We start from the raw sequence: 18,599 nt of genomic DNA, 5'->3' as shown, positions 1-18,599 counted from the left end.
ACTTTTTAGTAATTCATTCAAAGGGGTTCCACTTTTTCACAAAGCATTGTATGAAGGACTCGAATAGTACTATTCAAGGGTGTTGAGACATGGACCAGGTAGGACTCGAACCTAGGACCTTCCATATGCTGCTGGAGTGCTCTACCACTAAGCTACTGGCCCCTCTTGGACCAGTCCATCGTCAGTCCGAGTGTGGCTTATTTCCAACACCAACACCCCCCCTTAAGCCACACCTCTCGTGTGCTTGGGGCTCCTAGCCTGGACCTGGCTCTAATACCATGTTGAGACATTGACCAGCTAGGACTCGAACCTAGGACCTTCCATACGCTGCTGGAGTGCTCTACCATTGAGCTATTGGCCCGTCTTGGACCAGTCCATCGTCGGTCCGGGTGTGGCTTATTTCCAACACCAACAAAGGGAGAAAGCAATAGAGAAATGTTTTGGATGTGCGTTCAATTCGTCTCAAGTGTTATTGTTAATGTTTTTATGTCCTATAAATGATAACCATTTGCTTTCCTTTAACATTGCATGTGAAGAAGATTATCATTTCAAGTTTTGGTATCTCAACTTGGATGTGTGGAATTTAAAAATTAATAACTTTATATCTTATTTCTTAACCAGTTTTGATTATTCATGTTGTTCTTCAAACCTTAGAAAATACATATACCCCAATCATACGAGGGAGCTGCCCCTCTCAAACGCAGAGAGGAATTGCTAATGTTTTACAATTTTTCAACTGTTGTGAACACTTTGTTGCTAATTACAGGGTGAAACGCGGATTTTCAAAAAGATTACTTAAAGCAACAAATCTTTTTACCAACAAAATGTTAATCACACCTACAAAGGTATTGCATAGGATGTGCTAGAGAATTTATCATGTATTCAACGAAATCATGCACCTAATTTCACTTATCTTGGCCCAAATACATCCCACCAACACAACATGGATAGACACATGCAGTCATGCGTGTGTACACAAGTGATCCTATATTTCTATGTAGCTCTAAAATCATGCATTATCACCTTGCAAGATGGTTTGTTGTGCCTCTTGGGACTCAAATCCCTTGTGCCCCTTTTTGCTTGAATCCCTTCATTTTTCATGTGTTGACTTAGCCGTTTGTGACCCATTATGGATAACCAATCTAAGAAATCCTCTAAGTTGGGTCCCCATGTTGAAGTGTTGCTCGAGAGGGATAGGAAATGTTCAAGAAGTTTGTCAGCATTTAGCTTGCAATTTTTCCCAATCCACCTAAACCAAGTCTGGTTCACTTTGATTTTCCCACAAGGTCTTGTTTGCTCGAAAATCCCCACAATAGGGAAAAAGCACAAAGAAAAATGGTTGTAAGCCTTTGACAAAAACTCAACCTTCGTCTTAACTTCCCCTTTTAAAGTAAAGATTCGGTTCAAATACAAAATACTGAAAAAAAAAGCATTTTGCTAGAATTTGCCCTCCATCTAAACTTCCTCGTTTCAGAGTGCACATCTAGTTCACTTGACTTCCTTGCACTCAACCATTTATAACATAAAATTGAATGTTTGTGGAAATCCAATGCTTGTTTGAACCCAACTGATATCCTCTTAGCATTCAACCAATTCACTTAAGTTTTTCACAGGAAAGAGTTTTGCAAGAATTCGCCCCCCGTTTGAATTTCCTCCTTTAAAATTGACTTGTCCAACTCACTTAGCCTTTTCCACATCTAATCTTTTATAAAGACAAATTTAAAATGTTGAGGAAATTTGTAGTCCATCTAAACCAAATCCTAAGCATTTGAACTTAAGTTCGATCCACTTTGAAAATTTTGCAAGCCATATCATAATGACATCATCATCCCATCACCAATGCATCATCAACACTTTTGCAAAGATTCCCTAGCCAACAAAATTGAACTCCTAACTGGTTCAATTGGACTTCCCTACAAAACTAGTCCAATTGCATTTTCCTACAAGCAATCATTTATCGATGTCACCATATCCTTTGTTGACACCATCCCATCTAGAGTCATCCCATCCATGATGACACCACACTTATCTCATGATAACATCATCCAATCCTTTTGCTTACATTATCATCAAAACTTTTCATCCAAAATGGACAACAAAAGATTGTAAAGTTGGTCGGTGAAAATGGTCTTCCCCACAAGTCCAATTCAAATGGTTTTCCCCACATGTGCAATTCAAACAAATTTCTCTACAAATTCTATTTTGTGGCAAACTCTTGCAAAGTTCGATTACACTCCAAAATCCCACAAGTAGAACGTTCACATCAAGCGCCCAGGTCTCCAAACTTCCAAGGTAAGGCTCTACATACATCCTCCTACCTACTCTCCTACCTTTCTTGGATGCCATCAATGCATCTTCCACCCTCCAAGGAATTAAGGACCGTGGTTTTGAAAATGTGTTTGGGCGCTAAAAATAAACGACTGGGTTTGGTTTCAACTACCCTCTATTATTGCAAAATGGTTGCCCGTCCAAAAATCAATGCTTAGCCTATCAAAGTTATTGTAGATGCTAATTTCAATCTAAGACATCCATTTTGAGTGGGATTAATCCTTGACCATAGATGTGGCATTGCTATAATGTCAAGGTTTAGGGTTTGATGCCTTTATATTGTTATAATGATGATCATTGTCAATTTTTAGCAGGATGGTTCAATCGTGATCTCCAAACACCAAAAAAATTGAAAGACGACCATAGATACCAATCCAATCCATTTTGTGTTGTACAAACATGTGCAATCAAAAAAGGTTGACATTACAAATGGCTTTGTTGCAAAATGTTGCTAGGGCATTAGGTATATATTCAAGGTTGTTGGAGTAATCGACAGTGTTCCCCTTCGAATTTGGGACATGGACTAATCACCAGTGTCCCCCTTTGGATTTGAGACATGGACTAACCACCATCTATGGATTCGTTTATCTCCGGCATTTGCATCAAGCGTTAATAGGCTGATCTTTTGGCACAACGGCAAACATGTTCCAACAATTGGTATCAAAGTTGGGTCGAAGGTTCGAATCCCCTTGGGTGACACTGAAGGGGGGGATTGTTGGACTAATCACCAACCTCCCCCTTTGGATTCAGGACATGGAATAACCACCTCCCATGGATCCGTTTATCTTTGACTTTTGTATCAAGCGTTAATAGGTCGATATTTTGGCACAACAACAAACATGTTCCAACAAAGGTCTCTTAGTCATAGCTAGGGATTTTCTCATGTCAAATTTGTTGGCACAAATGTAATGTTTGGTCTAAAATATGTAACAACGTTCTAAAAATGTTGCAAGTATTGTAATGGTCTCTCTCTTTTTATGTATGAATATATGCAATTATACTATGTATTTCTAAGTATGCTCTATCACAAATTTTGTGATCATTATTATATGCAAATACATAGTTCCATATTTTTTTTGTTTTCTTCCCTATGAATTGTGACTCTATTGCCCAATGAACAGGCACCAGTCTAGGACCATGCACATTTTCACACCATCACACAAAACATAAATTAATAGTGTACAAGTGGTGTACAAGTGGTAGTTTTGTCTATTCATGACCTTGTAGTATAACCAAAGATTTATCATCAAGAGAGCTATTCAAATGAATTTATTTCATGTGGGTCACAATTGCATAGTTTTATCAATTATATAGAGGTTTCGAGATAGCTAGTTATACTTGGTTCAATGACAAGCTTTGGGGTCAAGTTGGCAGGTTGGGTTTGGCTATCGATTGGTCCAATTATTTATTTTCTTTGATTGTAATCCCTATTAAGGTATACCCCTAAGTACACCCTCTCGAGTCTAACTTAAATTCCAAGAGTAAGAGATGAAAACCACTATCATAGAGTTGACAATTAACCCTCCACAATATATTGATAAGATGAATATTCTTGCATGACAGTAACCCTAGCATTGTGAGTGAGTTTTTATTCTAGGAAGTGGAGCAACAGTTTTGGGACCCAACAATCCACAAATAGCTAAGCAATTTGAGTAAGGCCCAACCTTGTGGTAAAATTCACATAGTAACGTTTGCATAATCTCATGAGAACTGTCGATTCAAATGTTTATTGTTTTGGAAACATCTGCACAGCATATGTCTTATTTCTAATAATAAAAATACTATGACTCCTTTGTGATGTAATGTTGGATAACTATGTATTTAACAGCAACAGAAATTAAATGCTTAGGAAATTTTAATCTGAGTTCATTTCTTGTATTTCAAGTAATTAACTATATTCCATGATGCAAAGTTATATGTTGCTTTTCTCATGCATTACCATGAACATATTTGACTTGTGCTTGAGTGTACAAATCACAAGTTTAGTCATGCCAATTTCAAGAGTAGTAGCCTAAATAGCAAGCCACCTAGCGCTCTTTAACCATTAAAGAGAGGTTCTAGACCATGCGTAAACCCCATGCAAACAAACACTACTAAGCCCTAACCACAAGGCGGTTAGAGTATTGTCTCCCTTCATTCAGATTAGTTATATGTGGTTATGTCAAGTTGAAAATGTTATTGTTTGGGAATACAAGTTTTAATTGTGCTAGTTATTCTTGTTGGTTTTGTGGTTTGGCATTTGGAATGTCATGCATAGTGGAAAACCCAAGTCAGTCTTTGTTCATATATACACCATCTAAGTGTAAATAAAATATTCAACATAGAGATGTGAGTCATACCAATGCTAAGAAAATTTTAAAAAAGGATATATTAAATAAAAAGAAAGTGAAAACTTTTATAAACAAAAGAAAAGAACTATAACAAACTTTTAAAAAAAAAAAAAAATTGAAAACCTTCTAAAAACAAAAGAATAATTAATAAAAGGAAATTGAATCATTCAAACAAAAGAATTTATTAAAAAGAAAAGAAAAAAAAGCACATGTGAAAGGGCCAATTAAAATAAAAGAAGAAGCTTGTGTGGGTTTCAGCAAACAAGGTGGACGCCATATTATGACTCCTTACCCCTCTGCCAATTCCATGCCCAGCAGGAGAAGTAGAGGATATTGTAAGGGAAATAAGTATTTTAGACAGTATTTTTTTATGGAAGACTGGTTGTATGGTTTTTTGAAGGTGAAAATCATATTTTTAATTTGATAGAAAGAAGGTTTGACATCTGGTATTTGTGGCTAGAATAATTGAGGAAAAAGATCAGATTTTTGGAAGGAAATAGGTGTGCCCATATATGTGCAAACATAGAAAGGGTTTTGGGCAGAGAAATTTGTGGAGAGAAAAGATCAAAAAAAAAAGAGAGAAAAGAGAAAGAGTACTGGAAAATTTGGGGGAGAAGAAAAATAAGGAAGATATGGCTGTAGCATGAGGGCACGGAGAACATGCACCAATTGGAGCAGCTGCACGTGTAGCTGTAGCTTTTAGCTGATTTTCTGCTATTCTTTGGAATAACTTGCAGTAGCTACAGAAGCACTAAAGCAAATTTCTTTATTTAGCAGTTGCAATTTTACAGTAAGAAACTGATTGGGAAGCATGACAGGTAGACTTCCATTCTTGAAGTCATTTAACGGAAAAGAAAGAATTATGGTTAATTGCTGAAAATAGTATGCTAAGTTTAATAAAAAGAAGATAAATTTGTTGATTATCAAATTTGCAATTATTGTACGTCAAGAAATACATGTGCAAACAGTTTGAGTTACCCTCATATGAGATATTAAATGTAACCCAATCATGTAAGGTCCTTTGGGTGGTTCTGTAGCAGTTGCATGATGCTATAATAGGGGTTGGAGTAGCCACAAGAGGCCTTAATATATCTTGTATTGGCAGGTTTGACCAACAGAAGCCCAATGTCTGTGACTACGTTACTTCATTTCTTGTGCAAAATAAAACTTACCTGTGTAAATGTTACGAACAGAGGATATCTGAACTTATGCTTACAAGATATGCTGAGCTTAAACTTGAGAATTATGATTTTTCAACAGCAGGTGTCTTCTATGTTATGATGAAAACACTGTTGTGCGTAATTATTGTAGTTGGCTGAATTTTAGGAACAAATTTCTTGCACTTTACGGGCTGAGACAGCTGCTATTTTAAGATGAAAAACCTAGTTAAAGGTTATGGAAAATTTTATGCGATCAGGCTGCTGATTATGGAATGGCAAGCCTGTTGAACTTTTGTGATTATAGTAAATAAAGCAACAAGGATGTTATTTTACAAGAGTTATTTTGATAGATTTAAATAAACTGTGACATGAAACAATATATGAAAGATTAAGGTTGTATGTCTTTTTTATTGATGTTACTTATGTCTGAAGATCTATGATAAATAATCCTAGATCACCAAATGAGAGAAACATTAATTAATTGTTGATAGAAAACTATGGCTTGGTCGTTGAAGAATGTTTTCTAGCAGTCAACCTGTAATTCTGCTGCTGTTCCACAACTATCACACAACAATGCTAAAGGAAAATCAATCCGCAATGTCAGAATGCACAAATCAAAAATTCTATTACATTAGTCATATAGATGCTGCATTTTCTGGTGCTCCTGTTCTACCTTCTAGTACAATAGCAAGACTTAAGATACTTGTCTCCCCTATTGAGGATCTCATACAGATTATACCACTACACAGTAGAATATCAACGGGTACTCATCAGCTATTCTTCCATGCATCTTCACAAGAAGCAGGTTGATTTAAGTATTTTAATTTCTGTCTGAGGTTCTCGACACGCAGTGGCCCTGTGATGCATCCATCTTAGCAAAAACATAGCATGAAATATCACCAATTCATAATATGCAACCATCATTCCCAATAACCAATTACAATTTTAAAAGTAGAAGAAATTCTTCATATAATGCTTGCAAATACAATTCTATTAATGAATCAAAGTTATAGGAAACAAGAAGTGAGCTTCATATATTATAAACACTAGGCATCACCACAACAAACTGGACCAGAAATATTACTTTATATTTACATAGGGTGAAGCTTGTCTAAGGACAAAAGATGTATCAACATAATTCTCTTCCCCGGGGCACACATTTAGCACCTGAACAAAAAAACAAATTATCATCATCACCTCTTAATATCACATTGCAAATCCAAAACAGAATTGTAAATGTAGTATCAAATCTGATTAAATGTAATATTCAATTCAAACTTGCAATCTTTGTAAGGTTTCAAAGAGAGGCATGTTTTTGAAAAAAACGAAATAGGAAAGCATTGCACAACATTTAACTCTTACTGCACTACCTTCTCCCTACTACTTTCTGAAAGATCCCCAACCCACACTGTTCTGATTTTTCTGAATTTACCAACTTGCTGATTGAAGGATTTTATGAGTATTTTGACAGTTTTTGATGAGTTTGATTCTCAAAAGGTATTTAGAGGGTTTTTGCTTGCTTCTTTGCCAATGAACAAATGATTTTGAATGCAAAATATATTTAATAATAGTCTGCCAAAATTATTTCAAAATTCTGATCTTCATAACAGCAACACTAATAACAATTCAAATAATTTATTGCAACCAAAATAGTGAATAGCATACCAAAAGTCCCTGTGCTAGCCTGGAAATGTGTTTTTTATTGATCGAACTGGTGAAACTGCAAATATAGGAGTACCCTAATGGTGGAAATACGTCCAATGAGGTTTATTTGCATCAATTATAATTATCAAAAACAATAATTACAAGACTAGACAAATTTGTTGCCGATTCCTTCAGGCTCCCAGGCAAGATCACTGAAATTAGCCAAGTTTCTTCACTAATTTGCTCATATCATCCAGCTATGTTGTCTTAAGCCTAAAGAAATGATTTATTTGTTGATTGCTACTGCTAACAATGAATATCCAACCAATTCCAAACCCTAAATCATGCTGATTTATTTATTTTGGCACCCCGGGTGCCTTCAAGGTGTACTACCTACCCTAGGAAGCCACGTGGAAGCTGGAAAAGAATATGGCAACCTTCAATGGCCTCTAATCCCTAAGCAATTCGCTGTCACCAATCTGATAATACTGCTACAGGTCTGATTTTGATGCACAAACAAGAATTCTAGAGGAATTCTTCAGTTATGTGAGTTGGGGTTGCGTCCAAAGTTACCTGCCTCTAAGAAGTTTTTGTTACTCAAAGTTGCAAAGCTGCTAAATTTTGTTGCAAAGCTCAATCTCCAAAAGCTGATTGTAAAAATGATTCCAAGATGCCCAAAATAGCCTCCAACATGTTGCTTTATTGGCCTCAAACCCTAATTCATTTTTAGGATTGCCTTGCATTTCTTTTTTGTTAAATTTTTTCTTTTCCTTATGTTTCCCTCAACCCCCTTAGGCTCCCTTGTTAATAAAATTAAATTGTTTTTAGAAAACAACTTAACTCATGTCTCCTAGGCATCATGGCACAAGAGGAGCCCAACTTGTTACTTTAACATAATAATATAAAGTAGCATTATTATTATTTATTTATTCCAACCAACTTAGGAAATATCAGAATATTTTCCTGAATTAATCATAAAATCTAAATCTGGACTCGGAACTGAATTCCAACTAAAGCACTGTGATCACTAATGTTGCCCGAGTCCTGCAAGCCAACTGACAATTCCTTTTAAAAAGTAGGGACTCACCCTAAAAAATAGGAACCTCTCTCCAAACACCTTTAACTACTCAAAACAATCCTGCTTTGCATCCTGGTCCCCTGGGTGGTCATCCTCTCAAATGCCAATTCTCCCTAAAAAATAGGAGACCTCCATTAAAAGTAGGAACTGTCGTCTGAAGGTCCAAAACGGCTCACAGAGCCCAGGCAAAGCTCCATGACCCTTAAAATGAGTCCCCTAACCATATCATTGACCTATAGGAACTCAAATGATAGGTCAACCCCCAATCATCTCCTGTCACTTAGAAAGGGGACATTACAATCCTCCCTTCCCGAAGATTGCTTGCCCACAAGCAATACATCATTGTCCCACCAAAATCCCACACTAACCGTAGGTAGAACTCTATATGCTTCTGCTGCTGCATTCTGATAACAATACCCACACACCGCAAACCATGAAGCAACACACTGGAAACCATGCGAAACGATGGGTCAAACAATTCAACACCCGGGTCCCAAATCATCATGCTACCATATCCCACACATATGAGGAAATGAAGGTATCTCCAAGTGCCTTCAATACCAAACAATTCTCCAACTCCAATTGATCGCCCATGTATGTGTAAAACATCCATTATAAGTGCAAGGTATAGCAGCCCTTCCTAAATTGCTGATATAGAACAGAACAGCAACAACACAACTGCAAATCAAACCTATGTGGATGCAAATAATGTTTCCAATGACATTGGATGATATAGCACCAATCCACCCACCAACGATGATGCGATGACACAATTTTCCCCCAAACTCACGAGCAGCCATTGGCTTCTTAGAGTTTGATAAGAAATCCCTGTACCATGAAGAAGAACAGTCATCTCCCATGAAAGGATGAAGTAGAGATCCATAAACTAGGGCCGGAACCCCAATGTCAACGTGCTTACTTCCATATCCTACACTAGGATCATACTCCAACTGAAACTCCATTCCTTCACGTGTAAGCCACCGCAAGGCAAATGTCTCCATCAAAAATCCCTAAAGTGGGCTAGCTTCATACTCTATCCAAGGGTCATCAATATGAAAGGATTGTATCTCATTACGAGCAGACTCCTCTAATACCCCATGAATAATCAAAGAGCCAATCAAATCCACATCACCCATGTCTTCATCTACATAAGTAGTCATAGCACTTATGGCTGATCCATCAAGTGTATGCTCCATAATGCCATCCAGGTGTATGATGTGAGCCTTTAAATGGTTGTCTAGAAGACGTGACACCATGTTCTCTTGAAGTAAACTATGTGAACAAACAAAGAATTCTGAATCATACTTCTCACCATACAAATCTGATTGCTTCACTTGCTTGGCCACCATACAATGCTCATCCTTCATATGCCACATGCTTTGCCTCTCCTTTGCCTCTCCCATGCCATGGTGTACTAACTCAGTCCTCTTGTGTCTTGGACACGCAATAAAAACCTCATGTTTGACTCTCAAATGAGTGCCAACAATAGAATAAGACTTCTTACGATCATCCTCATGAGTGGGAGTTGTTATCTCATGATTATGCCAAAGTAAAAGACTGTTGTTCCAGATCAGAAAATTAGGATCACTGTCATACCTTTTCACAGTGTCTTCAACTGCCTCAAACTTTTGCTCTTTCATTGTTGCATGTTCTCCCTGTAGTGCTGATCCAACATGAGTATCCCAATGAAAATTACACACCTCAAGGCTGATCCTCTTGGTTGATATAGAAATCTTAAATCCTGCTGTGTACGATGAAGAGTGTGCCATGCTCAACTCCCACAAAGCTTATCCATATGATCATCCGATTCTTGTAGAGCCTTGTTCACAAGGTTGGGTTCTTTGTCACTACGAGCCTTATTGGATTTATGCTCATATGATGACAACAGACTGCTCTTCATACACAGAAAATCAGAAGTATAATCATACCTTACCACATTGTCTTTGTGATCCTTTCTAGCCTCTTCTTCCAAGGTATGTGACTCCTCTAAAGGTGCTGGTCTATGAGATGTGTCCCGCTGAATATCACATGTCCTGTTAACTGCCTTAGCTGCCCATAATCTGATCCATGCCTCTATCTCCATAGCTTTTCTGTTTTTTACCTCCAACCAGCTCCATGGTGTAGGGCTCATGACAAACCATACATTGTCAAATTGTAGAATCATCTCATTTGGCAATCTTTCAGACTTCGTAATCAGCTCTTCAATGCAATATGCTACATATAATCTCATCAAGCGTTCTTCCAATGCAATCATGTGCACAAAACAAGGAAAACCACTCCCACCAAGAGCTGTCATACCTTGCATGTAGCTGGTTAGATTAGCATCAACCCTTTATGTGCTTCAAAGATAGCTGATCCAACAAATGCTTTATCAACCCTATAGCAGAGTAGCCGGAAACTCCTTTGCCCCTCCCTGGGCACGCGTATCCCCGTATATGTTCCCATTTCCGAAACGTATCTGATACAGCCCAGATACACGTCGAATATTTTACCCACGCATGCCCAAAAATCATTGATTTCCAACCATGCTAGATACTATGTGATTTGATTTTTAAAAAAATTTGAAGAAATCTTTTAAATTTAATTTTTAAAAACTTCATTCATGCATTTTTTTTTTTTTAAAATTGGTATTAACAAAACCTACACCAAATGAGAAAGACAAATGAAATGTTTTTCTATTTCAGTGACCCATGTTTTGGGTTATCTTCCAATGCAACTCTACTATTTATGCATATTGTAAAATGTTAAATCAACTTATCATTATATATGTAGCAATTATGTGTCTATATTGCTTTTGAAGTAATGAAAATATCCTCAAATAACTTAAAAATTGTGTTAAATATATGTGTATGTGTTTTTTATGAATGAAATCCAGCTGTATCCATATTGGGGGTCTTAAAAAATGGCCATAGCCGTATCCGATACCGTATCCGTATCTAATATTGTATCCGTGTCCATGCAACTTTGTCCTATTGTTGTCAACCAATGGATATGATGCCATAATACATGGAGACTCCTTTGAATCCCCAAGTAGCTGACCCATGATTCTGACTTCTTCAAATTTGTGGTCCTTATGAATACCAATGGCTTCATCCCTCCTAGGCTTCCCATATAACTGAATTTTGTCTTCCATTTCAGGATCATTTATAGGCTGAAACAAATCTCCTTTCCTTTCTTTCACATAATCCTCAACTCTAGATGCATCCACCATATTATTTTGCTCAAATAGAAAATCATCAAAGGAATTCATACCTTTGTGTGGCTGATCAATCCCTGTTGTTTTTGAAGATTCCATGACAGCATACTCATCAACCTTCTTGTTATCAAGAAGACTCATGTAATTCACACCCACAGATGCATGAAATGATTCTCCTTTGTCCATACCATCCTTATGTTCACTAATAGTTACTCCAAGTGCTCCACCGTTATCTACCTTGTCCACTGTTAAGAATGGCTTCAATTTTTGCTCATTATGTTTGACAACATTGTTAACCAAATCACAAGCATTAGAAGAAGTAACATGTGCTTGTTTCGAAACACCCAATAGGGAAGATAAGAAGAGTTGAGAATTATCATCACTCTCCTCAATAATCAAAGACAAAATGGACTGCATAGAAGATAAAACATTTTGCATTTGAGTTTTCTTAATAGCAATCAAAAACTGAGGAAACATATCAAGAATTAAGTCTTCACAAACAAATCCATCATAATCACACAAGCTCTGATTTTTCCAACTGATTCTAAAAGTTTGACTTTCCTACCAAAGGATGGATTATGGATATCACCCAATCCTTGAAAACTTTCTACGATCAATTGGAATACCTCCTTCATCAATTCCTTGCTATAAGGATCATGTGGAGCTGTTATCCTCATAACATTAACAATCCACGGAGTAAATGCAAGTCTTACCTCTCTATCAAAATGTCTCAACAACATTGGCTTAACCAAAGGAATCACAACAAGAATCATGGTCACTTGTTTTCGTTTAAAACCTAGTTGTTCTATCGTGGATAAGCAATTCTTTTTGCTTCCAAATTGCAAAACTAATCCATACTTTGATCGAGGCAAACATGCAGATTTTCTTTCTACATTGTAGAGTTTTTCTTCAAGAATTTGTTCCTTCTCCTTGGTGATAAATTTAGGTATCTGCCAAGACATATTAGTGATTGAAACCCAAAGTGATTTTGCAACCAAAAAGAATCTTCCCAGCAAGCTGGCAAGATCACCAGCTCTGATACCACTAAAAGATCCCCAACCCATGCTGCTCTGATTTTTCTGAATTTACCAACTTGGTGATTAAAGGATTTTGTGAGTGATTTTTCTGAATTTACCAACTTGTCCTGCCCTAGGAAGCCACGTGGGAGCTGGAAATGAATATGGCAACCTTCAATGGCCTTCAATCCCTGATCAATTCACTGTGACGAATCTGATAATGCTGCTACAGGTCTGATTTTGATGCAAAAACAAGAATTTTGGAGGAATTCTTCACTTGTGAGTTGGGGTTGCATCCAAACTCACCTGCCTCTGAGAAGTTTTCATTCTTCAAAGTTGCAAAGCTATTGAATTGAGTTGCAGAGCTCAATCTCCAAAAGCTTGATTGTAAAAATGATTCCAAGATGCCCAAAATGGCCTCCAACATGTTGCTTTATGGGCCTCAAACCCTAATTCGTTTTTAAGGTTGCCTCGCATTTTTTTTAATTAATTTTTTTCTTTTCCTTATGTCTTCCTCAACCCCCTTAGGCTCCCTTATTAATAAAATTAAGTTGTCTTTAAAAAACAACTAAATTCATGCCTCCTAGGCATCATGGCACAAGGGGGGTCCAGCTTGTTACTTTATTATAATAATATAAAGTAACATTATTATTATTTATTTATTCCAACCAACTTAAGAAATATCAAAATATTTCCCAAATTATTCATAAAATCCAAATCTGGACTCAGAACTAAATTCCCTGAGTCCTACTTTTTAAAGTAGGGACTCACCCTAAAAAATAGGAAGCTCTATCCAAACACATGTAACTGCTCAAAAGCATCCTGCTCTGCTCCCTAGTCCCTTGGGTGGTCATCCAGTCAACTGCCAGTTCTCCCTAAAAAATAGGAAACCTCTCTAAAAAGTAGGAATTGTCGTTTGAAGGTCCAAAATGGCTCAGATCACCTGCAAAGCTCCATGACCCTCAAAATGAGTCCCCTAACCATATCATTGACATACGGGAACTCGAATGATAGGTCAACCCCTGCTCATCTCTTGTCGCCTAGAAAGGGGCATTACACTTTCTAATTACATCGTGCAACACATAGCATTATTTGCAAAAAAATTGCAAAAATGTTGTTCACAATGGAATACATACAAAATCCTCTCTATATTTCAATACAACTTTGCAACCAGGAGATATATCATATTTCCATCAGAAATTAGAACTTTGCACTTCCGTTTATGCAAAGAGTGATCAACATAATGTAATGTCAAGGAAAAGGAAAGATAATGTAATGTCCCCTTTTTGGTTCATTCCAAAATTCTCAGAATGTTCCAAGATTCTTGGAAAATGCCAACTTTATTGGAAATGAATTTTGACAATGGCAATGAACTAAGGTAATCTAGATGAGTCCAATAGCACTTTCCAAATGCAATATGTTCGATATCTTAAGAGCCTACAATTATTTTGGCATGGTCAAAACCCATATTTTGTCTATTCTAGTATTTTCCACAATTTGGTGATTGTGCAGAAATATATTTTTTTCAATTATTGACTCATATTGATCAAATGTAAATTAAAATAGTAAGTCACTTTATAAAGAGATAAGATATGTTTTTTTCAAGAAAGTTATTAAAGGATTATAAAATATAACTTCTAAAAATATTATGTTCAGAGAAGTCATTTCCTCATTCTTGATATTATGGATTTTTTATATTTTCTCGAAACCCGATTTTTAGAGGTTGAGCAAATTTGTTCAACAATAGTCCTAAGACAAAAACCCTCAGGCAAAGATTAGTTTGGAGAGTGAAAGATTTTCCCTAGCCAATATAGCATGATTCATTCAAGGTCACAGGTTGTGCTAAAAGCTTTTTGTTGAAAGAGACATATCATCCAAGTTGAGATAGTAAATTTATTGACTTTTGTTTATAAATGATAATTATGTGAAGTATATTGCATGCAGGGGAATTTCCATATTTTGTTGACACCAAAGGACAATGATACTCATGTTATCTACCAAAGTTGCATACTCACCAAGTTGCAGAACTTGGTACTTTGAAGAAACATGGGATCTTTCCAGGTTTGTAGGTCACCTATCTTGGAAAGAACCTTCGGAGAAGGTCGGCTGCCTAACTGGGTATCACCTAAACTTATTGATTTTCTGAGAAAAGAGTACAAAGGAAAACATAAAATTAAATCTAAAACCTAACAGGTGATACACCAAAAGCTATCTTGAGAAAAACACAACCAATAACACACAGTATAACAATAATAATAAAGCTCTCTTTCATAGCCCAGAAAAAGATAACCTTTGCATGAGTAATTTATAAGAAAGCTGGATAATCACAGTCATAAGAGGAAAGAACCTTTTCACAACCTAAGACTGATAATTACTAAAACACAGCTTATAACCTCCAAATGATTATGTTCCTGCATAAAGGTACCAACATGAAAAATACAGCTCCAAGGACAAAGAATCTCACAAGAACCTGTACTAAACAATAAGGACCCACAATAACCGAAGAAAATGAGAATGTATAAACTGATTATTACTGCAAAATAGTATCACCAATCTATATTATTCTTGAAAATGTGTTACAAAATCATCCACTTCTGCAGAAAGAGCTCTAAAATTACAATCTGCCAAAAGATGAACAAGTAAGAACCCCTAAAAAGAAGACTAAAAGAAGTATATATGCTTTTTAAAAGAAAACAATAAATAAAATATCCCCACCTCCTCTTGGGTGAGCAGAAACATAAAGCCCACTTTTCAGGCCCTAAAACAGGTTTGAAAGGGAACACACTTGAGCAAAAGTCAAGTCAGCCCATGCCTTGCCTTAAAAACTCCTAAATGCCCCATAAATGACCACTAAAATATCTCTGACAGGACTGCAAGCCTTCATCATTCCAAAAAATATATGACTTACCAATAAATGAGAATAAAATAAATATCTAATAGAGTGATTTATAAATCATCACTTTACTAAACATTTATATTATTTCATTTTAATAATTTTCAACCTTCCTCTGACCTACTTGGCCCTCTTTTATGAATGCAATAATATCCTTTTTGACTTATTAATAAATTTAAATAAGAAAAATATTCAATAAAGTGATCTTTGTTATTCACTTAAATAAACATTTGTCTTACCTTATTTATTGATAAAAATATCTAATAAAGTGATAAAGAATAAATCACTTTATTAAACACTTATCTTTATTTCATTTTTAAATATCACATAAAGTAATTTATTAATTATCATTTTACTAGATATTTTAATCTATTGTTTAAATTTAATAATAAGTCAAAGTTATTATGCTTCATAAAAAAAATACTATTGAGTGATTTATAATTTATCACCTAATATTATTAGGTGATAAATTATAAATCACTCAATAATATTTTACATGCCATAGCAAATATTCATTATGTAAAGGCTTATGAATCACAATACCCACGAATATTGGTGAGCGGTAAAGTAAAATGAAACAAAGGCAAAGAAAATTTGCCTTGACTTTGTCGCATACTCAGGGTAAATGAAACCCTATTCCATCTCATTCTTTTCTTTTGCGTTTGATATCTTCATTTTTCTCTGAGGCACCGCCATGGGAAAATCCTGCAGGGTTTTCTTGAAGAAAAAGAAGAAATCGGAGGGCATATTTTTGATGATTCTAAGTGTTGGGCGTGATTTTGGAGAGTTGGATATTTGTTTGGCAACATTTGCAAACCTTAAGATTGCCATGGCTTGGTTTTCTAGAAAACTAGAAGGCAAATCGATTCTAGGCAGATTTACTTAATAAGAACGTGGGATATTAACCTTGTTGCCTGTGATCTTCATTTCTCTGTTGGCTGCTCCAAGTGTGCATCTCTTTCATACAAAACAATTCGATTTTTGAATACTTACCTTGGAAAATCATTGGAAAAAAAAACATGAAACATTTCGGCTCCTCTAATTTTCATTTCTTTGTTTTACAGTTTGGGTCAGAAAGTTTCCTAATAGTCTCTGATCAAAAACCATGTTTGGCACCTTATTTTCAAAAAAACATTTTTGAATTATTTGCAATGGCCTCAATAAACTTCAATTCCAAAAATTAAGGAGTAAGTTTTAGCTTGTTTGCTTCAGCTTCCCTCATGACCTTGTAATAGTTGGAATTTGCAAGGCTTTTTTCACGAGCCAAGTACATTTCATTGTCTATCTCTTGTTGCCTCTTTAAGCTCTCTTTCTCCATTAGCCTTTGCTGCATAATAATTCTACTAACCTGTGATTTTTTCTTAGCTTCTGCTACAGCAATCTTATTTAGTGTCTCAGCCTCCATTTCCAACACCTTTTGCTTCTCCATCACTATCAAAACCTTTCTACGTTCATCCTCCATTTGCTCATAAATCTGGTCAAACATGTCTGAATAGACTTCCTGTAAAGAGTGTGTACTACAAAACTGATTAATTTTATGATGAATTTTGCCATATATCCAAGTCTTGTCATATTCAAACCGCAGTTTCTTACTATCCCATAAACATATTCCTTTCGAAGATGGTTCACTATGTCAATCTTCTCAAAGTATATCATTACTCTACCTTTTGTGCCACATGTATATTTGTCACCTTATCTGTTTGAATGGTCACTTGGATTGGTTCATACCGAGTCAAGGAAGGGATAAAAAGATCTATGCTTCCTCAGAGATCCCACTATGTTCTTGATTATTGGCGATAAACTCTTCACTGTGATGCAAGCTCATTGTCCTTTGAGCTTCCTCAGACCCTTTTGGCTGCTCTGTGTGGTGAACGACTGCAATCTCTTTGTTCTTGTGTATTGAGCTCAAGTTTATGACATATAATGATAGTTTATTGGAAAATGACTCAAAAATCCATTCATTAGTTGTTCTTCTCATTGCCAAATAACCCTAATGACTGCTTGAAAGAATGTGATTGCATTTTACCTTGTTGAGGGCTTTTCCTAAAACTGCACATTGAGTTTGAATGATATGAGGCTCTTCATCAATACTATGACAGCTGAAAACCATTTAACTGCGGAATTATGTGACAATGATCCCTTTGATGGACTGTTGTACTTGGCTCCCCCATATAGTTCGTTTGCTATCATGCACGTTGGGCTCAACCCTTGTGGGAGCCCATTTGACCCCACATGCTGAAAATGAACATGACCAGATTTGTAGTTGCACATGAAGCAAACATGTTAGAAATAATATGCCTATGTATGATGATTTTCTTGATTCTCTTGGACACCTAAAATATGCATCTCCTTTTTAGTGCACATCAAGACTGACTTATACATGTATAAGTGAATGTTCATGTATAGTGTATGACCTTTCATTGCTTAGAACACAGTTCTAACTCATTGCCTATCATTTGATGTAAGAAAAAAGAGCATTGAGGACCTGGGGAAGCAAGGAGGAGCAGGACAACACCAGCAGATTTATGGATCAGCCAACAAGCTCCAATCATTTAGGTAATGACTGGTCACCCTCTAGACATGCATTCTTTAGCATTTACTCATTCATGTATAATTTAGCTTTCATGTGCATCATGCATATTGAATGAGCAAGGTCAGTCTCACGGCTTATTGTGTGAGACATGCATTCTATCATTTTCAATAAAGATTACTTCTTTTCAAAAAGACTTGCCTAATCTTTCTATGCTTCGTATATTTATATTAATGAAATGATTTTCCTTTGCAATCTTTGGCTTTCTGCAATCTTTTGAGGCTATTTTATTTGTACTTGAATGCAACATAGAGAGGCCATTAAATATACCACTTGCTCAAAAAAATTAGTGGTTGTACCTTATTGATCCTGTAGGTGAAAATCTGGTAACATTTTTGGCCATATCTATTATATGTTTGCCTGC

General features: G+C 36.1%; 1 protein-coding gene across 2 annotated transcripts in view; it reads right to left on the bottom strand.

Annotated features, from left to right (window-relative positions):
- The window catches only part of LOC131073405 (kinesin-like protein KIN-6), a 211,335-nt gene that overhangs the window by 125,119 nt on the left and 67,617 nt on the right, over positions 1-18,599 (bottom strand). For both annotated transcript variants that reach the window (XM_059211091.1, XM_058009856.2), the window contains one exon: positions 6,903-6,985. In XM_059211091.1, the coding sequence (XP_059067074.1) occupies positions 6,903-6,985 (83 nt within the window). The remainder of the gene's footprint in view (positions 1-6,902; positions 6,986-18,599) is intronic.

This window comes from Cryptomeria japonica, chromosome 9, assembly GCF_030272615.1.
Source record: "Cryptomeria japonica chromosome 9, Sugi_1.0, whole genome shotgun sequence".
In the NCBI taxonomy this organism is placed as follows: Eukaryota; Viridiplantae; Streptophyta; class Pinopsida; order Cupressales; family Cupressaceae; genus Cryptomeria; species Cryptomeria japonica.
The sequence above is the reverse complement of the archived record's forward strand: the minus strand, read 5'-3'. Positions and strand labels throughout refer to the sequence as shown.